Source organism: Caretta caretta, chromosome 1 (assembly GCF_965140235.1).
Source record: "Caretta caretta isolate rCarCar2 chromosome 1, rCarCar1.hap1, whole genome shotgun sequence".
Lineage (NCBI taxonomy): Eukaryota > Metazoa > Chordata > Testudines > Cheloniidae > Caretta > Caretta caretta.
The window spans coordinates 243,335,604-243,357,910 of record NC_134206.1 but is presented as its reverse complement, the minus strand read 5'-3'; the positions used below and the strand labels follow the sequence as shown (position 1 = coordinate 243,357,910).

Genomic DNA, 22,307 nt, shown 5'->3' with positions numbered 1-22,307 from the left:
CCAGCTCCGCACGCTGCACTTCCAATACAGTCGGCACCTCACTCTTTGGCACTGAAGCTCTTGGTGCTGCACCACTTTCTGCATCAGATGGATCTGTTCTCCTTGACTCAGTGGCAGCGAAAGCATCACTTCCACGAGACAGATTCAACATGATAAAGACATTCATATCCACAGTGAGGACAAGCCCACAGATTACAGCCCACACATGCCTCCAACTTCTGGGCCACATGGCAGCATGCACATTTGTGGTGAAACATGTGTGGTTACATATGCCCTGTCTGCAAGGATGGTTAGAAACCGTCTACAGACCAAACAAACGTATTAAACAGATGATTAATGATGCCTCCCAAAGTCAAGGAATCAATAACCTGCTGGACTCAACCACACAACGTGTTCTCGGGGATCCCATTTACACAGGATTCTCCATCACAGATGATAACAATGGATGCCTCCCTCATAGGGTGGGGAGCACACCTGCAACATCACACAATTCAGGGGTTATGGTCTGCAGTCAAGACAAGGCTACTCATAAACCTGCTAGAATTCCATGCTGTCCACAATGCCTGCCTCCACTTCCTACCGTTCACAAGGAACCAGAACAGAAGAGTAATGACCGACAACATTGCTTGCTTGTTCTACATAAACAGGCAAGGGGGAGCCCGATCACACTCATTATGCACCAATAACAAATGTAATTTTGTACTGGTGCTCAACAGAAGTCATGGATTCTCTTTCCTTAGGTGTATAACTTTCCCTTTCCACCCTGTTCTACTGAGATCAAAGACATTTCTTTACCAGGGGAAAGATGCTACCATGTGTTGTTTCTATAGGGGAGAAAATGTTGCGGGGGGGCGAGAGAGAGAGAGAGAGATCTACTGTCTTCTGCCTGCGTGGGAGACTAAGGATTCTGTTGCCATCTGCCATTTCCTTCCCTAAGTAGGGAACTTAAGCTTATACTACCACATGCCCCATGCAGGGTGGAGCTTTTCAAAATTTTTCCATTAGAACAGAAATACTGTACTCTACTCCTCTAGCATTGTTAGGAATTTTCTGTTGAAACAGAGTTTTGTCTAAAAATGCCAATTTGTTGAACCTGAAATGTTCTGCACAAATGAACATTCAATGAACCAGGCAGTGTTCCAGCAGAAACCTGCCTGCTTTCCTACCAGCTCACCTGGTGGGCTGCTGGAGACCCCAGGGTTCTAGGGTCTGTGACTCCAAGGTAGACCCACCTCATGGACTGTCCTGGTGCCAGGAAGCTCAGGGCATCTAGGATCGGCAGCTCCAATGTGCAGACAGACTGGGACCTGGACTTTTCAGGTTCCATAGTTCTGGGGCAGCTGTGTCACACAGATTGCCTCTGAGTTGGGAATCCTTTGGCTTCTAGGGTCCCTGGCTCAGCGGTAGCCCTTCTACGTGGAGGGCTTCTAGACTCCTGGTTGCATGACTCCAAGAGCAGGGTGAGTCAGCTACTCCAAGAGTCAGGCAGCCCAGGGAGCCAGCTGGCCCAGGAATAATCCATATGGAGGGGCTTCCCAGAGTTGTGGCCCCTCAAAGCCCTGGCACCTGCTATCTGGCAGTTTCATTGCTGCTATTCAGGGGTGGGCAGCAGTGAAACTGGCAAGAATCATGTTAATTTCAGAGTCCCAGGAAGCACCTTTCATTTTGGAAACACCATATGTTGGTGTTTCTGAAATCCCCTTTTTTTAAAATTTCCAGTTTGCAATTTTTTAAATTTTTTTTTTGTTCTGCATTGAAATGAACCCAAATTTTGAAACACTGAAATTTCCTGTGAACCAGAAGTTCTGCATTTAGGTCAGATCTAGATGCCTCTAAGTGGGTCTCTGTTGAAATAAATTACTCCTGAGAGGAGAAGGTGACATGATTCCTCAAATCCAGGGATATCAAGGTAGTGGGAGAGTTGCTTCCTCATTGCATTATTGAGTTAGGCTTCATTCCCTGGAGTTTCTTCAGCACCTAGAAATGGCTTTAGGAAGTAGGTCAAGATTAGATTTATAATGGAAAGCAAGCTTTAGTCTTAAATATCAAAAGTCTTCCTACTCTTGCTCATTACTGCTAATGGGGGTATCCAAAGCATGATTATCATATGGTCACAAGAAGATGCTTGGTCAGCTCTAACAAATTATTTCAAATATAGAGAAAATGACCTTTGGAGTAACATACTGCATGCCCTTCAATTGCTAATAGTCTAGAAGGAAGTTTACATCCTAACTTTCATAAATTTTGAATCCCCAAATGTATGATAAAATTATTATCACAATATTGATGTCTGAAGGAAACAGGAGGTCTCTTACCTTGAATCCACTATGAAGAACAGCCATTTTGCTAGTTTTCTGTGTCTTATTGTTTGACCTTAATTAATATATGACAGGACTTTACCCTTTACCAGCCTCCAGATGTCTCTTTTCTAGTACCTTCACAAACATTCATACAGATGTTTAACTGCCAACCCAAGCTGCATTTTATGCAAATATTTATCTACTAATGTTTGGGTAAAAAAAACAAAGGGAGCTAGCCCATTTGGGCCTGCTTATCTTCTCCATAAATTCTAAGGCATGAGTTGCCCAGGTATCTGTCTTATTTTACAACACAGATACTGCTAAGCTGTTCTTTTCTGTTCACAGGGAACTTGGAATTTATATACTTAATTTCACCATTTGTGCCCTGATTAATCTTTTTAACAAGTTAAAAACAAACCTTTTCCCAAATCAGCCTGTGACTCAGCTGTGGACTCTGATACTATGCCAGAGTGCCTCCCAGATTTTTGACAGATAAAACCATGGCTTTACTTCCATTACTAAACCAGAACACCAAATTTCTGCCAACTGCTTACATAAATGCTGGTTTAAAAAAATTGATATCCCATAAGAAAACACACATGTATGCATTGTTTAAAATTTGGAAGAGGTTTACTTGCTCTGTGGAGGTAATAAGTAATGTACCTTAATGTTTTGGGAAGATTTTTAAATCTATTTTGTGTGTCCCTTCAAGCCTCTTCTTAGTATCACAACTAAGAGGCAGCTTAGGTTTCAGTGAGTTCTGCTTGACTGGAATAAGAAGAGTCCAGAGGTTGAGAGCTGAGGGGAAATCTGGACTCAGACCAGTTTCTCTTTGTCCATCTGTTCTGTCTTTCTCCTCATCATTTCCAGATGTTTAAAAATACTTCTTCAAAATTTTGATATAACTCTTCCTTTCTTCTTCTCCACCCTTCCCAACCATCAAACCCTGCTTGTCCTTCCTATTGTCAGCCTGCTGCCTTTTATGATACTATGGGGATTTTATAAATCTTTTGACTTCCCTGATTCCTCTCAAGTCCTCTGGCTGCAAGTAAATCAGCGTAGGTTTTCTGCCCCTATCTTTTTGTTCCTTCATCCCTACTTTTTCCTCTGCTTCTGTCAGTGCTGCATGATTTGTGTCATTGCTTCACATAGGCTTACTGACCTCAGGCTGAGTAACTCATTAAGGATAAAACAGCAGAGGCAAGACTGAATGATTGATTTGATTTTTTTATCCCATGTTCCAAGGACCTCCTTTTTATGCGGGTGGCTCTACAGGACAGGTGGACTGTATAACCCAGAGCTTGCTCCATGACTATGTTATCATGTCCTTCAACGCTATGAGTGGGCTTCTAATTGACAAGAAAGGGTAATATCCTGCAGTTTGTAGGAAGAGCAGCAGATTGGGAGTAGATGAGCAAGATGGAACACTGGCTGATTTGCAGATACTTTAGAGAAAGCTCATGTGACCAAACTGACACCTGTCCCCACTCTTTTTATGTGAAAAATGAGAGAGATCTTCTTGGTAAAAATAAGTCAACACAAGCACAGTACAGAACTTGCATTTTTTTAAATCTTGCTACTTGGCATCATTACCCAAATGTTATGAAGGTTAGATATGAAAAAATAACCCTAGCAGGAAAAAAAAGTGTTGATATATAATAATAATAATCTGTGTTCATATACTGCATGAGGGAACCATGCAGATGGACAGGAATCTGTCTGTATACGACATGTGAGGGATAGTGCATGGACAGGAATTTTTTCTCTGTCTGTGGACCAGACACCGGGATAGTGTGGATGGATAGGAATTTTCTGTCTGTGGACCACACACAGGGGTGGTGTGGACAGACAGGAATTTTATGTCTGTGTGTTTGTATGTTGCATATGGGGCAGTGCTGTATTTAGCAGATGCCAGACCTTGCAATTTGCTGTACAAAGAAAATTCCTAACATTAATTTAGTTTAGTGTAGCAAAACTTCTCTTGTTGCTTAAGCAGACCATTTATTGTACTTCTCTCTCCAATAATGATCATAAAGGCTGTTGGCTAGATTAAAGTATGAAAGTGAGACAGAGAGCGAGAAGGCGGAAATTATACCTTTTTTTTTTTTTGCAGACAACTTTGAAAATTAATCTGTCAGAACTAAATCACAAGCACAAAGTTTTTAAATAATGTTGCTATCAATGCTGTTTATATCTTACAGCACAGACACACATTTATACACACACAGCTGGGCTCTGGGCTATTGCAGACAGCCTATGTTGAGATGACATTGAGCAGCTCACATCACTTTAGAATCTAGGAATTTGTGTCTATTGGCAACTTGTCCTCGCCAAGAACAGCTCATCGAGGAGGGTATACTACTCTCTACGGACTCTTTGAAGCCGCAGGCAAAGGCTATTGAAGTGCTGGGTCATATAACAACAAAAATGTGAGGCTAAAAATGTTCTGGTGAAACCTGGGGTGGGGGGCCATGTAATAGCTTACTGAAACTCACTAATGTTTAATGCCGTCTAAACGCACAAAATCTAAGGTTCCTCTCTGGCTAAGGAAAGATCCTTGTTGTTTATTAGAGAGGCACTGTCAAACTAGCATATGTTTTGAAACTTTCTAGCAATATCAACTAATATTGCTCTGTGTAAGGGTCTGCGAGCAATTCACATATATCGGGGTCACAACTTGCTTATAAAATTCCATTCTGAACTGAAACTTGTCTGAAAAATCAAAGACAAGAAGAACAGTTTGTCAAAAAATGAAATGTTGATGTTAGAGTGCTGTGATGATTACAGTCTTGATTATCTGTGTTGTAGTCTCCATGCTTTTGCAATGCAAACTATTCTTCTCTAACACCTTTCCCCACACTGCTTCTCATTCTAACAATACTCCTGATGTCATTAGATAATCCATAAAAAGCAAGTATGTCTTAAATCTGACTTTAAAACTACAGAGAACAGCTCTTTTCAGTACTAACCTAGGGTGAGAGTTCCAAATATAAACATGGTCATAGATTGTTTTCCTTTATTAACCATTAATATATTGCTAACTATTTTATTCATATTGAGAGTTAATGCAGACTCATAACTATAGTTACAACAAAGGTCTGTGATGACTTTACAATTTTGTAAATACTGCTTACTGCAGGAGTACACAGACAGCTGAACTGTATCTTTCAACTTCTGTCTGAGACTTTAAACTGTACTTCTCACCTTTCTCCTCAGTTGACAAAACACCCCATTTTTTGGATCCAAACTGCTTTCCCTCACTGTTTTTGTTTCTGTAATTTACTAATGCTAGAAAACCCAGATTAGGAAAACAAATTTGAAGAAAACTCCTCACACATCATTAATTTTTCTCTGCTCTTTAGATCTTCTTGCCATTTGGCTTTTTGAATCCCTCACTTTTGCTCTTCCATTCTCCTAAAGAAAAGAATAGTCATTCCAACAGTAGCAGATCTTTGAAAGATCTATGGTATAGCAGGTGAAATTCTTAGAGAATCAAAGTCTGATAGCCTAAAAGTAACGAAACTTGACCTGATGAGATACCATAATACTACAATCATCAGCCTGAGACAGGAATAGAAGATGCATCTCCTGGAGTCTGTGTGACAAGTAACGGCAATTAATCTAGTGTTTTAATACCACTTGATATCTCTTATCTAAATAAACTCTTCTCGATATTTTACCTGAAGTGGGGTTAATCTCTTGTGGACCATTTAAATAATCCAAGGAAATCCCTGACCAAAATAAACTTCAAAGTGAAGTTAAGGTTGCAAGAAAATATCAGTAATTTAGGGTTGAGAATTCTTTCAAGAACTTTGTAGTCAGTTCTCATGTATTCTGCAACTATGGAGTTTCATTCTTGCAACAACAAAAAAATGCGCTCCAGAATTTTGCAGACAGGCAGAAACAATGGCTGAGAGATTAAAACTGCCCCATTCATCTTAACAGCCTAAATTTCAGAGAAAACAACCTATGTCTACGCTACTGCGGTAAGTTGATCTACGGTATGCATCTCCAGCTACATGAATAACGTAGCCGGAGTCGACGTACCTTAGATCAAGTTACACGGGGTCTACACCGTGGGTGGTTTATGGGAGAAAATCTCCTGTCGACTTACCTTACTCGTCTCGTCGGGGGTAGAGTACAGAGAACGATTGGAGAGCGATCTACAGTCGATTTGGCGGGTCTTTACTAGACCCGCTAAATCGACCACCGGTGGATCGATCTCAGAGTGTTGATCCCTGCCATAGTGTAGACCTGCCCCCAGATGACATTCTGCAGCATCTTAAAAACTGAAAATGTGGAAGTGTAAAATAAATGGAATTTAATATCAAAATAACAGGGAGCTGTACTGATTACATTCATGTTCATATTTAAATCAGACAAAAATCTCCATTTGTACCATACCTGAAACTGTTGTAGAATTTTTCCATCAGAGAGCCACAAAATCTAGAGACCTTGCAGCAGAGTCCAGCTTGTTGTTGCGTACTCTCATCTAGATTATAGTTATCTTTTTTTCCTCTCTTTAGACAGGAAATTCAGAGTTATGGTTATACTTTCAAATGTTTGAGTTTCTTGTAAGTGTGGAAATTCAATGAAGATACCCAGTTTATCTTAACTCTGTATCTCTCCCCATGAAAATGAGAAAGGCAGACTATTTTATCAATTCCTTAAAAAAAATGTCATTTTGTCAGCAACCACAAAAACAAGAATGTTTCATCCTTATTTCGAGAGTGGTTGTGCCAGTTCTGGCCTTTTTCACAATCCACAGGGGGAAAAATTACTTTGGTTGGGCAAATAGCATAGAGGAGACAATAATTCCATACTCTTCATAAAGGCCTCCCATCTTACAACATGCTGAGAATTCGCTGTACTTCACAGGAGGTGATCAGTACTTCATAGGATTAGCTTATATGATTTGATTGGCCTGCCAGTTATCCTAGATGTAACTAGACAAAGTGCTAACATGTATCCATATTCAAACCTCCTGGGCCTAGATCTTGAAAAACACAGAAAAAGAACAAAACCATCACACTTAGTAAAGGAATCATGTATGTATGAAACCAGTGTTCTACCATGCACTTTTTTATACTCCAGCTTCAAAGAAACGAAGATGGGAAGATTGTATCACTCTGTGGCAGGTCTGGATTAAGGCAGTCCAATGCATTGGATGCACCATTATGTGGTGCATCTCTAGCTCCATCCGCACAGCCTTGCCCCTTCATGATGGTGATACTCCCCACACACACACACTATCACCACCTGGAATAAATGTGGCAAGGAGGCTCCCTGTTCTTTCCCACAGCAATAGAAATAGAGGCCCTTCTTGTCTTGAGGCAGCAGGAATGGGAGCAAGGGTCCCTTTTCATCGCTGAAGAGGCAGCAGTTTCAGGAGGGAGGCCCCCACAGTACTCCACAGCCAGGGTGCATCATCTTGAGTGCGCTGGGCTTGTGGCACTGCCCTCCTTCTGCCACACAGTCTTTTCATGGGAAATGTTGGCCTAGGCCCCCATTGAGATGCATGGGGAAGTTCACTCCTCTCAGAGCTATTGTTTAGGCCACGGGTTCTCAAACTGGGGGTCGGGACCGCTCAGGGCGTCGCGAGATTATTACATGGGGGGTCGCGAGCTGTCAGCTTCCATCCCAAACCCCGTTTTGCTCCAACATTTATAATGGTGTTAAATAAATAAAAATGTGTTTTTAATTTATAAAGGGGGTTGCATTCAGAGGCTTGCTATGTGAAAGGGGTCACCAGTACAGAAGTCTGAGAACCAGTGGTTTAGGCTGTCTAGACTCAGGAGGATGTCCCTGCATCGGTACACTCCAGGCATAATTACAAACTTTTCTTTGCAATCACATAGGCTAAAAAAAATTTTTTTAATGAAAGCTGAGTGCCTTAATCGAGGTGTCCCCTGTGGGGACAGAATTAAGGTAGTTGGTTACCTTTGCTTTCAGATGATTGAGGTTTTCAGAAGTGTAACCTTGTCTCTGAAACTGCTGCTTTTTAATGGCATCTTTTTAACTAATTAAAACATTTAATGCTTGTTACTGGTACGTATTCACGACTTTGGCTTCACCTCAAAGATATTTGTCCAGAAACCTTAAACTCTGCTTTGTAATATAAGTATAGCACCAACCTAATAAAATTTTATAGAAATGTTCATTTTCAGTCCTATCTTTTATTTTGTGTTTCTTTCATTTCTTTTACTCTACCAATAAATTATCCTCTTGTTTAGAAACAAAAATTGAAAATTTTAGCTTGAAGCAGCTACTGATTAGCATCTCAGAGAGAGAAACTTGAATTCTGACCAAGGGAGAAATACAGCCAGAAGCCTGCTATAGTTTGGGTTTCAGTTCTCTGGCATGGCAGCTACCATCTCCCTTCCCAGTGCCGCAAAATGGCTGGCAGGAGCCATAGCTGACATAAGGGGAGCTGTATGTTCTAAAATGTACTAAGTTTTGTTACAGCCTGGAAATAAATTAATTGCACCCTGGGATAAAGAACAGGAACTCCTTGACACCGAAACCAATATGCTTTTGGATACAGATAGTGGTATTTTTTTGCTCTCAGATGAGATCCCACATTGGCATGTGTCAAAACAGAATACAGAAGTTGAGTAAATTGTCAATATTAAATATCCAGTGGACATACAAGACATATATGAGAGGCTGTTCAGCTGAAGATATGTGGCAGTCTGGCCTCCCAGCATATTATTGAATGGCAGGTTCCTTGGAGGAACTTTGGAACAGAATCTCAGAAAATGCAGCGTCTATGGCGTTGCTATACCTAATACAAGGACGAATTTAGAGACTGTTTCCAAACTCTCACAACTTGAAACAATTTAAAGTATAACAGTTTGAACCAGATTTTGATTCAATACAAAATGTGTAATGAAGAGATTCATAAGAGAAAGTGAATTTACTAAAGACAATCAAATACCACACACCTTTCTTCTATTAAATATTACTCCTAATACTGAACTCACAAAAGCAGGAAAGTGTTACCCAGATATTATGTGGAAGATCCTCAGAATTTAAAATCAAATCCTAATCTTGCCAATCAGCAGCATAAGGAAGATTCAGGCAGGCAGATGAATTGGCATCGATCTCAAGCCATGAACTAATGTAATAAAAGTTTCTGAATGTGAGTTTACAGTGAAATTGGTCTGTATTTAGGCAATATTATAGGAAGCCTTTCCAAATGCTTCTAAGCTTCATGCAATAAAAGCCCAACATTCAAAACATTAAAATCAATCAAAAAGATCAAAACAGACCAAATATCCAACCACAGGAAAAACAGGAACCTGATTTAGAATCAAACCCCAAAAACCTTCAATGTAAGCCATCCTACCAGCAAAAGGAATCAATTCCCAACTGGTGCAAAAAATAGTGGAGAGGGAACAACAGATGGGAGAGAAAAAAAGTGGTGATGAGATTTAGCTGAAACTAATCAAGGCTGGGCCAATTTAAATAAATGTGTTTTGCCTGCTTTTAGGGCACCCTATACCAAGGGACACTGGTATTGCCTTTTCTGGTAGATAATTCCATAGTAGAGTAACCTCAGTCCTATCTATGGCCTGGGATTGAGATCAGACTTGTCCTGGCCAACTGTTCCTGCAAGGCAGGGGCACAGCGTGAGAGACCGTCACTCATGTATTTCAAGCCTAGATTATGAAGGCTTTTTTATATGCTAGTTTTAAGAAGGGTAAGTGTAACCGACTGTCTCACTCTTATCATAAGGATTAAATGCGCAACTCATTCTGCTTATTGTTACCATTTATTTCAGAATTTAACCTCTCCATCAGGTTTGGAAAATGCTCTGCAGGACCTTAAATATTTTAAATGTGAGGGTGAAGCATGTAAATCAGTTCACTCAGTCCCCTGGAATCTCTGCGGTAAAATCATGAGGGGAAGTTACACAAGGCATCACACTATATTATCCCTGCAAAGAAATCATGGGTAGAAAGGTGACTCACACAGGGATCGTCTTCTGCATGTGTCTGCGCTGGTGGATACAAGTAGGGAGATCCTGGGTGCATTTGTACAGGGCATTGCTGTCTCCATGTTGAATACCTGCAGGGACACCCTTGGGGCATTAACAATGAAAGTGTCCTTATTTTCAGAGATGCTGAACACCACACCTTCTGTTGAAGTTCACCACCTCTGAAAATCAGGCCTTTTTTTTATTAAGTCTGTGTATTATCCTTGCAATGGTGAGGAGGAGGATTTACACACGTTTTCTGCATGTCTGTGCATTCAGTGAAACCCGCAACTCTGACTAAAAGAAACGAAGTGGGAGAACAGCCTGTAGAAGATGACTCCTTTAACTCACTGAGAGACAGGCATACTGTCTCCACCACATATCCATTTGTCACAAGTATAGTCATTATATTAAGAGTGATGTAATCTGGGTCTTTTTTAAACTTTACATTAAAGGATTAACAAAGCTTGTTTAGGCTAGTTAGAAGAGCCAGGAACTCCACTAATCAGATGTTTTACCAAAACTGAGAGAATAGTCATTGATGTTATTTTTGCTAGTATGCTCTGTAATGGGAGAATAGATTTTATGAGTACCCCCATCCTGATACAAGTCTTTTGGGAACCTTTCTGTATATCTGATAGAAATAACTTAGTGCAATATGAATATGAACCAGACTGGCTGAATGCAGACAATGTGTAGCTTTTAGAGCTTTAGTTTTTCTCTTGCTCTCCCTAGTCTCTTAAGGTCCTCTCTGGAGAGAAATTGTGGTCTGTCCCTGAAGTTGAAATTTGAGTTCAAAACCTTGCCAGGTAAAGGTATTCTCCAGGCACTGGGCATCCTTCACAAATGTTAAAGAAAGCTATGTGTGGTCATGATACAATATAAATGTATTTAATTTTTTTATTTATACATTTATACAAACCATACCCTAAAATGTAGTATAGAGTTAAATACAATGTGTATCTAGAGCTAAATCAGTGGTTTTAGAATTGACCTGTGGAGTTCAGTGATCTAACACCTGTCAGTCTTCAGGTAGTGGTAGTCCTGGCTATTTGCTCCCCTGTGTAGGACTCCTGTAGAGTTTCTAAAGTGTTTCACCACTAAGTTCCATAATACATCTCTCTACACTCTGTGCATCTGCTCCATATCAGTCTTTGTTAAGGGTTAATTTAACTGTGATAAAATCTGTAAATAGACACCAGAATTTCGAGTGTTAGTGACACAAAAGGTGAGGAGAAGCAAACTACACAATGACCTGGAGAGTTTAAAGCAGGGAGAAATCCCATACTAATAAATGTGAAATCCTACATCAGGAGAGAGGTAATAAGTCACGCATATTTAAAAGAGGTGTCACCAAACAGCTACATCCATCATATTTTCTCCTTAATACTTTCCCATTATATGTAACCAACTGTTGTAATTTCAGTGGGAGAGATGTGGGATCAAAGTAGGGAGTTCAAAAAAGAGGCATTCCTACAGAGAATATCCTGTCTAACAAAGTAAAGTACAGTATGAAAAGATTTTAGAACCACTGGGTTAACTAAAACAAAGGAACAGAGACACAGAAATTAAGAGATACAGGCAAGGAAGAAAAGAGAGATTTTCAGATAAGATTTGAACTGAGAGGAAGAATCGGTGAGGAAGATGGATACTGGGTGGCTGTTCCAGATGTTGAGATGCAGAAGACCTGGTTCTTGTAACAAAAGTGGTGAGATTGTGGGAAGGAACAGAGCAGAGGCCAGTGTTGAATAAGTGGAGGGAGTAGGGAGGGAAGTAGTGACAAAGTAGCAGATTCATGGAGGCTTTTATGAACAGAGGACAAGATGAGTTTTTCCTGCTGGTATAGCTCATCATAGAAATGGATGAAATATAATTTTAAACCAAGAGACAAACCCAATGCCCTTTCAGAGGTCATACTTCAGAGACTCACAGCTGAGAGTCTGTGGAGGCCTGTTGAAGGCTTTGACACCCCTGTCGTGTGAAAAAGGATACCATAATTGAGACTTCATTTTTTTGATGGAGAGGATCTTATTTGATGATTATTATATAGGAATATCCTCTGTTGGTTTTCTCTTTTTTTCTTAAGTGATTGGTGGTGCACGGGGAAGGAATCTCTTACCTGAGGAAGCCTGTGGTATATCAGGTAAAACATCTGGGACAACTGAGAAACCTAGCATAGTCAGTTTCTAACTCAGAAGTGCTGTTTTATATCCATTTTTAGTCTTAGCTTTGAGCGGCACATGCACACAGCAGTTACCTGCCTAAAGAAAAGTTGGTCATAAACCAAAAATTTCGGTCTACAGTGCAGCTCTTGCGTGTGCAAGTTCTGAAAGCTAGCCCTGCAGTTTCCCGCCTGAGGCATTCCCCATGCCACAGATGTGTCTGCTTCACTCATTCCCTTCCCACAGGATATAGTGGTTAGACCACTGTGTTCACAGATTTTTTACAGTGGCGTAAGAATGCTTGCCATGGGGTCTGAGCAGAGGTACGCCACAACCCCATAAGGTGAGAAAGGAAGTGACTGTAGTAGCCCAATGACATAACAGTTAAGACTGCAGGATGTTGGAGATGGGGGGGGGGAGTTACTCACATGTTTCCCCATAGTATAGTAAGCTGTTTTTCCTCATAAACACTTCCAGCAGCTGTAAGGCTATGTTCTAGAAATTTCCATCCTTCTGCATATTCTGTAGCTGTAGGAGAGGAACGCAGTACAGTTATTCCAGGCGGTCAGCAGACTCCTAATTAGAAGTCCCCAATTAGTTTTCAGAAGTCCATAGAAGTTTTTTGTTTCCAAGCCCAATAGGCAGAGGCTTATAAAAATACTCCTTATTCTTCAGCATTATGCATGGAGTTGGGAATGGATTTAACATTCATTATTAGCCAAATGACTTTTCTTTGACTGACTTCTTTAACAAAAAACTTTCAGACTTGGAAAAAAAAAAAACCATTTCAAATGGTATCCTACCAATAGACTTTTGTTATTTCTATCTTGATATTTTTTGCTAAATTTTGAAGATATGTGTATTCCATCTCTTTAATGGCTGTCATCCAAAACTTCCAGTGAAATCAGAATGCTGAATTTGTAACATCTTCATGCTACACCTTGGATATCAGAACAAGGTTAAACCTTAACAGCAGAAGTATCAGAAAGCGAAGTTAGACTGTCAAAAATCCTTTTTGAAAACTTAAAAAAAACCAAAAGTAGAAATACAGAAAATGACTGACCGGGTGAACTGTTCTATATGTTACCTTCATCACAGAGGTGTTGCAAAAGTTAATTTGGGTTGGGATTTTCAAAGAAGCCTAAGGGAGTTAAGCTCCTAAATCAAATTGAAATGGAATGAGGATCTGAGTGCCTAACTCTTTTAGGTTCCTTTAAAAACCCTAGCCTTACAGTCTGTAAAATTCTCTGAACACAGTAAGTGCTGTATAATTGCTAAGTACTAGTAGTATATTTCCTACTGGATCATTGTGAAAGCCACTTGAAACCAAATCAGTAATGTGTATAATGTCTTCAGTCCCACTTCCCAGTTCTGTGAATGAGAGGCATTCTTTTCCAGTGTTTACCTCTGTATACCCTTCTTTTCCTATAATGGCACTAAGACAGTTTTTACAAGTGTTAGTGTGCATTGAAATTTGTCAACCATGTAATGCTTCTCAAAGTCATTGCTTTCAATGAGTGCTGCTGTATTGAAATTCATGTTAAGTATCTCTCAGTTCCCATAATGCATTCTTTCACACATGCTTCCTAGTTCATATAAATTATCTGAGAGACAGTTTTATTTATTTTATGATTTGTTATAAACAATCAAGATCAGATATTTTGAGTGTAATAGATAAGATTCTGATCTGTGCATCTACTTAAAAGGAAATCATTTTTAAAACGATTTAGTCTTAAATATAATAAAAACAACCAGAGAGAAATCTGCCATCTTGACAACTAATTAGTTATTTGTAAAGTGCTATGTAAGTGCAACTAGTATTAATATTGACTGATGAAGAGTAGGACTGATAATTCAGATCTTGTTTGCCTAAATGGAGAAAAGGGGCAGTACAATTCTGTAAGTTAAGTTGTTGTTTTTTTTTTTCAAGTGCAATTTAGTGGTAACCATTGTTAAATTAACCCAAAATCTGAGATTTAGAACTTGCCTACAACAACTTTGAAAGCCCTTGCTATTCGAATGCAGTCAAATGAAATCTGAATTCTCTATCCTAAAAAGGATCATTAGAGTGGCAGCTTCTACTGAGAAACTATTCAGTTATGGAGATAGTGAATCACTAACAGGTATTTCTCCAAACAGCTCTGAACATTCATTTAATGTATATTATTATTTAGTCAATCTTTAGTTATGTAATGTATAAAGACATACATAAAACTGTTGTATATCTTCTCTAATGTAGAATTCTCAAACTTTTTCATACTTTTGGGACCACATTTTAATAGAGCGCTTGTCTTAGGAACACCTCCCCTTGCATTTGCTTGTTGGGATAGTAATATTAGGTTAGTATTTAATGTATTTTTAACTGTCTCTCTTAAAGCAGGTCAGCAGCTGGAAACAAAGAGAGCAGGCACCATGTGATAAGCCAACTCTCCTCAGACTACCAGCAAGTGTTCCATGGATCTCAGTCTGAGAACCACTGACTAAATAAATCCCATACGAAACACTTTTACTTTTTCACTATTGCCTCAGCCTTACCTTAAGTGCAATTCAGGAAAGAGGAACATAGGAATTATCTTACTGGACCAGACTGAGGATACATCTGCTCCAGTATCGTGTCTTTGGCAGTGGCTAGTACCAGGTCAAGGACATTTTATCCTGTCTAATCTGACTGTGGGTGATGGTATTATTGATATACATAATATAACTTTTTTAAAAATTTTACTAAACCCTGGAGCTCAATATCATGTTGCCATGAGTTCCATATGTGATTTATGCTTTGTGTAAAAAATATAAAAAGTAATTCTTTTGATTCGTTTGTTTCCTTTTAATTTCACTGGACATACCTTGTTCTTGTATTATGAACTAGTAACTAGGAGTTCCCAACTGACTTCATGCAATTGTTATTTGATATATCTCTATTATGTTACCTCTAATTCATCTTCCCTCCAAAGTAATTATTTCTCATCTTTATAAACTCCCACATGACAAACTCTCTCTCTTAATTTTTCTTACCTTTCTTTGGATTTTTTCCATTTCTGCTATATCCTTTTTGAAAACTGAATTTGAGTGTTCAAATAGAGAGTGAACTTTTTCTGGTGCATTGGTTTATATTATGCCATTTATAATATCTTCAGTATTGATTTGTATCCCTTTATTAATATGGCTTCATAGTTTTTCTTTTTGACCAACACTTCGCATTTAACAGATGTTTTCATTGAGCTGTCCACATTGATGCCTTTTTCCTTAAACAGTTTAATCAAGTACTTAATTCCCCTGTACACACATGCACAGTGCAATCCTTATTAGTGCAACTCAGAGGATGAGAGAGTTAATTACAAAGCTAATTTAGCTGCACAGTGAAGTGAAGTAGCCTGTATATTCAAGCTAATTTTTACTTTTGCTCTGTGGCTACACTTAATCATTAGTATGTTGTGTATTTTGTACAAATATTGTGTACTTTAAATATCAGTGATTTTCATGGGCTTTGTCTAACATGCACAGTGTAGCACACAGTGTTATAAGATATATTTCCTTGGCTATTTCCCTCTGCCTTGTAGCACTTACATTTACTTTCAACTGAGTAAATTGAATTTCTCAATTTTTTTCCATCATAGACTCAGAATCGCATGAAGTTGATGGCAGATAACTATGAGGATGACCACCTCAAATCCTCATCCCATTCCAACCAAACCAACCACAAACCCTCTCCAGACCAGGTAATACTTCTCTCCTTTTCCCTTTTAAAATGACTTTTAACTACTGGGCCTGATTATTTTTGAGTCATATGTAGCTTTTCCCAACATGCATGAAGTCTCTAGGAACAAAAACGACATTCCAGAGTGAACTTAGAAGACAGAAATGTTTGCAGCTGTTTTGCTGGCTTTCTTGAAGACCCTTGCAAGATGCACAGATGCTCCCAAGTACTAAGTTGTTTTTAGTAGGGTGAAGAGGGGACAAAGGAATGTTAATATCTTGACTATGTCATGAAATGTAAGGTAGGAGCTGTCTCCTAGCACGTTCAGATTTCGGTAATACAAGTCACCTGTTCTGGAGTGCTTGGAGTGGTTTTATCATTCTTGCTGTAACTCATGTGAGAATAATCACCTCTAATAAGAGGGGTCTTGAATTGTTTCTCTCTGTGAATAGCAGGAAATCTTAGTCAGGATCAGCTTCTAGGTCTCTGGATTGTGTATGGGCAATTACTTGCATTTCCCAGAAGGAAATCCTAACCTGTATGCCAGACGAGCACAAGTTGTGCCCTCTGAAGCTCATGAACTGAAAAAAGATAAATTTACCATTTCTAAGGCATAGCAGAGCCTCATGTGTCATTTACTAAAATCAGCCATGTATTTGATATCTATCCCTTGGGTAACACAGAGACTGCCAACCTAATTACAAATTTCACATTGAAACCTCACGTGTTCCAGGTTAATTAAAAATTCAAAAACTGTAATTGCTCCCTAGACTGAGACATGGGAATAGCTAACCTTTCTCAATCCTCTGGCTGACCTGTAAGTAGCATTGATGGGTTCTAAAGGGAGCTGAATCTCATCCTGGTCTGCTGAAGAATGGGTCATTGTACCATGGCAGTTCTAAGGGGAATGAAAGTAGAAAATGGAGGAGCCTAAACACATACGCACACACCCCCAAAATCCCATATTTAAAAACTTCCTTTCATAGCTACACCAGACTCCCTCTGAAAATAATATTGTGAAAAAATGTTGAAGACATGGTGTTCATTGTTCTAGAGGGGATAAAAGTGATGCAAACAGAGGAATGAGTATAAAATTTTCTTTCTACTTAACCACCTTCCTGAGATTGTAAATGAAGAACCTCATGAATGAGTGGCTTGAGGCCTCCAGGACTTTCTTTGCAGGTGTCAGACCTATTTTCTTTGAGAGAAGGATTATCAATATTGAAGATCAAAACAGTGGTCTCCAAATCTCAATTTCCTTGGGAGTAGAAGAGTATCTGCTATTTTACACACTGAAGTGTTGTAGTGAAATAAGGACATTTTCCAAATTTGTATATGGCACCTGACTGAAAATGAAGGCACTGGTAATGTGAACAGGTTAAGAACCAAAAGACTTCTAAATATGATCTCGCAGTGGGAGACAGGTTACATTTTCAGTTTATGTAAACAAATTCTGAGTAACTGAGCAAAGTTTAAAAGAGAATTAAGAAAGCTGTTTCCAATGGTTCAAGTTATTGGAAAGCAGCAGAGCAGAGGACACAGGGAGTTGGAGGCCACTTTTTTCTACTACTAGTACTTTATAATTATGTCTGTGCTTTAAATACTAACCAACTCTTTATTTCATTCCCATGCTGCTCTGGGGCTTTTTCCCTTTGTCATCGCTCAACCAATAGGATGAGGAGGAGGGTATTTGGGCATAGCCAATCAGATGCTCTTAGTTCAGCCATTTTGTTCAGAACGGTGAGAATCAGCTTTCCTTACCAGTAGAAAAGTTTCCCACGGTCACTCTTGCATCTTGCTTCTGTGTGATTCATGAAATCCGGGTGTGTTTCCTTTCCCTTTCTCACGAGGTCTATGCATGTGGATGTTTCCTACTTACTTGTTGTGTTTTTTATTTCTTCTGTGTGTTAAGAATCAAGTTATTGTTTCATGACACTATGGGGAGAACTTTCCAGGGCATGTAATTGAATTTTTATGTGTATATGCAAAGCAACACCATGATTCATGTGAAAGAGAGTAGGAAATGTGTCCTCTACAATTTACCATTAACCTCATGGTGGAAAATGTTTCCGGTCAGACCCTTTTTGTTTTTTCACAAATCAATTTTCACTGTAGCCAAACCTTTTTCAAATCCTGGTCAGTAATGAATGAGCTCAGAGGTAATATTTCTACCTGGAGATTACATATTTTGAGTATGCTGAGCTCTGCTGCTGAGAACAATGCCAGGTAGATGACCCAAAGCACCAAGTTGCCCCAAATATGTATTAACTCAGAGGAGATGGCTGTTAATAATGACTACACAGAATAGGGGATTTTTAGAAAATTAATAGAAAAAATAAGACTCTCCAATTTCTCTCTACATTCCCCTGATTAATTGCCACATTACATATGTGTCATTGCACAGATCAAGTCATTCAGCTGGAAAATTTATTCCACCTGTGACAGTCAAACTTCAATTTCATGCCTTGGGATTTGAACTGAGGAAATCCTTTTATGGAAAAAAATGGATAATGTGATTAATTCACACTCCTTGGTGATCTCACACTCCTTTTGAGTCATGATTCTTGCAATGCTTGTGTGTTAGTGTCTGGTGTTAAGTGTGTAAAGCAATTAGAATGTGTGTAAAGCTCTTGCTGAAGAATGCCATTAAGGATTGAGAGATGAGGTAAGTTGATGGCAAAAAGGAAGAAAGCACTTTGAAGGTAGGAGTCATTCAAACTGATGTTCATTCCAAATTAAAAAGATGGTGTAGCAGATACTGATCAAAAGGTCTTTCCATTGACCACCCTGTGTACTGAGAAGGGGATAAAGCTTAGGAAAATGAGTGTGCTGAGTGTGTTTTTACCATTTTCACAGACTAGAAGTTTGCCAAATTAAGGCAGTTGTGGGTTGCCTGTCTGTTAAACACACACATGTTCTTCAGCTTCCATGCCACGGCAGAGAAGCAAAGAGGAAAAGCTACACAATATTATGAGGATAATGTGGTAGCTAGAGGCCTCTCCTTCCATGTGTCCCAACAGAGAAGACTCTGTCAACCACAAGCCCTTCATATATACCCCAGCAGGGGAAAGAGTGTGAGAGTAATAAGTGCCACCCGAGCCAGCAATCCCTAGTGTGATAACATTTTTAGCAGAGTGTTCCATGTATACTAGAAGGGGAGAGTGTGCCACAGCCCTTCCCACTTCTTATATGCTAAAAAGAGAAGGTTTGTTGGCCACAGAGTCCATTTTTTATTTTTGCAATTGTAAAATTTAGTTAATTTATTCAAGTTCATTAATGTAAGAGATTGATAGCATAGGAAGCCAGCTTTGTTTTTTCCAAGAAATTGTTCTAGCCATGGACATCTATACACTTCTGCTCAGTACTGAAGAAAAAGGACTTGTATACATGGTGCATTAGTCTGCTCTAGAGGGGCAAATTCTAGTGCACACTAGTGTGTTGTGCACTACATGCTTTGTGTGGACCCTGCTGGCGTGCACTAAGAATTCTACTGTGCATGCTGGTGTAGCCCCATTTCAAATAGTACCACGTTAATGCTCAGTAGGGAACTTTTAATGTTCACCAGCCACGTCCACATGGGCTAGTTCATGCATAACGCACTAGTGCACACTAGAATTTATGTCCCTGTAGTGCAGACTAATGCACTGTGTAGACAAACACATACTAGAGGCCATCAAAACATTTACCACACGTAACTCAATGTTTATACTGTAGCATCTGAACCTAACCCAAATTACTGGTAATGTTTAATTATACTTAACTCAATGCATGACAGCAGTATTGTATACATGCTCTCTTGAAACATAGCACTGCCTCTACCAGTATGTAGTATATCTACAGCTGTACTGTGTGCTCAGAGATTGCAAATCTAACAGACATGCTTTACCTATGAACACTGACAGTCTTCTCTGTAGCCTCACTGCCTTACCTTCTGGATTCTTTCCACGTATCCTTTCATTCCTCATAGGTGCTCTTATTCGTCTATTTTGGATACCCTTTTCTTCCTTTCTTAGAGTATGCTCATTTTTTATGAGCATCAACTCTGCCCCTTCATCCTTCTTAAGTGTTAAATTCTGCTAGCCATTGGCAAAGCGAGTGCCATAGTTGGTTTATTACTGCTCATTGTTACCAATAATAGTATGGTTTTATGTATGCTAACATAAGAGTGATTGGCTGAGTGGACTTGTAGGCTCTAAAGTTTTACATTGTTTTATTTTTGAATGCAGTTATTTTTTGGTACCTTATTCTACATTTGTAAGTTAAACTTTCATGATAGAGATTGCACTACAGTACCTGTATTAGGTGAATTGAAAAATACAATTTCTTTTGTTTTTTACAGTGCAAATATTTGTCACCAAAAATAAATATAAAGTAAGCACTGTACATTTTGCATTCTGTGTTCTAATTGAAATCAATATATTTGAAAATGTAGAAAACATCCAAAAATATTTTAAGTAAATGGTATTCTATTATTGTTTAACAGTGCAATTAATCGCAATTAATTTTTTAATCACACAGTTAATCACAATTAATTCTTTTAATCGCTTGACAGCCCTAGTATTATTGTTTTACAACATAACATTTCAGAGATCACGTGGTGTTGTGACCTCATTCCTACTTGATTCCCGAAGTTGCGCTGGACTTTCATTTGAATCAATCTGTTAATTTATCTTTTTTTTAAGACCCCACTCCTCTCCAGGAGATAAGAAATTCCATACCTTGGATATTTCAAGGGTCTCGTTATCCTAACTTGATGGAATAAAGGCCTTTTAGACTTTCTCTTCATCTTTTTATTGCCCTCTCATTTGCTTCTAAGGGTCAAGCCATCTTCTCTCAGAGAAGTTCAAAATAGATTATGTAGCGTATATCAATGTGCTATCATATGGTCTTCCAAATATTCAAGCTCACTCCACTAGAACATAAGCTGTGTCCTCTGCTTGCTTCAGGAACATTCCTGTATGCAAAAATTGCAAGGAAGCTATGTGGAATAAACATCTTACTTTTATTAAATACAATGTTTTTGACCTGGTTGCAAGATCAGATGCCAGATTTGGTAGGTCAGCGTTATAAAATTTTTCAGTTAGTGATAGTCAGTGCTCCTCAGTCCCACTTTCCACATGAGTTACTGTTTATCAGTCACTTTGAGTGGGGATCCGCACGGACACATACTCGAAGGAGAACAGTTACTTACCTTATAGCAACTGTGGTTCTTTGAGATGCTGTCATCCAGGTGTATTCCAACACGCACCTTCCATTCTCACTTTTTGTTGTCCTCCTTATCTGGGATTCTAAATTAGTGGGAGAACTGAGGGATGGCTGCATCTGGTCTGTCCTCTATACCTTTGGCAGGGGGACATGAGACATTTCTATTCCAAAGATTCTGATCTTGCACACATGAGATACATGGCACACCTACAGTGGGATCCATACAGATGACAACATCCTGACAAACCATGGTTACTATAATGTAAGAAACTGTTCTTTCCAAGCCTTGCCTGCCTGCTGGATTAATACTGCACCTTCTCTGCTATAACTCCATTGGCTCTGTTGAAAGCGTGTCCTAGTGACTTGACTACCGTGGTGTAGGTAGCAGTGCCATAGCAGTGAAGCGAATATTTACTTCTGTCCCAGTTTTTAGTAAGCAATTTATGAACCTGATAATTTTGTCTTGTGTTTTATTATCTACCATTCTGCTTAGAAGTCGTCTCCTTCCCACCTTCTGTCTGAGTTCATTGCCAACTTTATCATATAGTCCTTCAGCTTGACATGTCACATCTCTCATTCTTCTGTGCTGTTCTATTCCAGACTAACATAGATTCCATCCCTTGGAATGTCTTCTGCCCATTACCCTTCTCTCTAATTCACACATTTATTTCATTAACTTGTTTTTCACTCCATGCTAATTTGCTATCCTCAAGATGTCTTGTCTTTTATGTTTTATCAACAAGCACAGAATAACTGATCTTTCTTGATGCATCATTCCTCTTCTTCCTGATTTTGGGATGATGAGACTCAGATTTCCAGCTGGAATTTTGTAATCTGTAGGTCTAGGATGAATTAAATGATCACGATTGAAGTGTAGCCCGATTGTATCATCTTCCTATTACCCTCACATATCAAAGAAAAGCACAAATAGAGACATATTTTCTAAAACATTCAAAACAGATGGCTCA

At 39.1% G+C, this 22,307-nt stretch overlaps 1 protein-coding gene across 12 annotated transcripts in view; it reads left to right on the top strand.

The window, feature by feature from the left end:
* ERC1 (ELKS/RAB6-interacting/CAST family member 1) overlaps window positions 1-22,307 on the top strand; it is a 538,100-nt gene that overhangs the window by 467,378 nt on the left and 48,415 nt on the right. For 7 of the 12 annotated variants that reach the window (XM_048828774.2, XM_048828736.2, XM_048828743.2 and 4 more), the window contains one exon: window positions 16,055-16,156. In XM_048828774.2, coding sequence (XP_048684731.1) covers window positions 16,055-16,156 — 102 coding nt within the window. Of the gene's footprint in view, window positions 1-16,054; window positions 16,157-17,807; window positions 17,875-22,307 lie in introns of all 12 variants that reach the window. The other 5 variants (XM_048828793.2, XM_048828778.2, XM_048828802.2 and 2 more) reach the window with 1 other exon arrangement.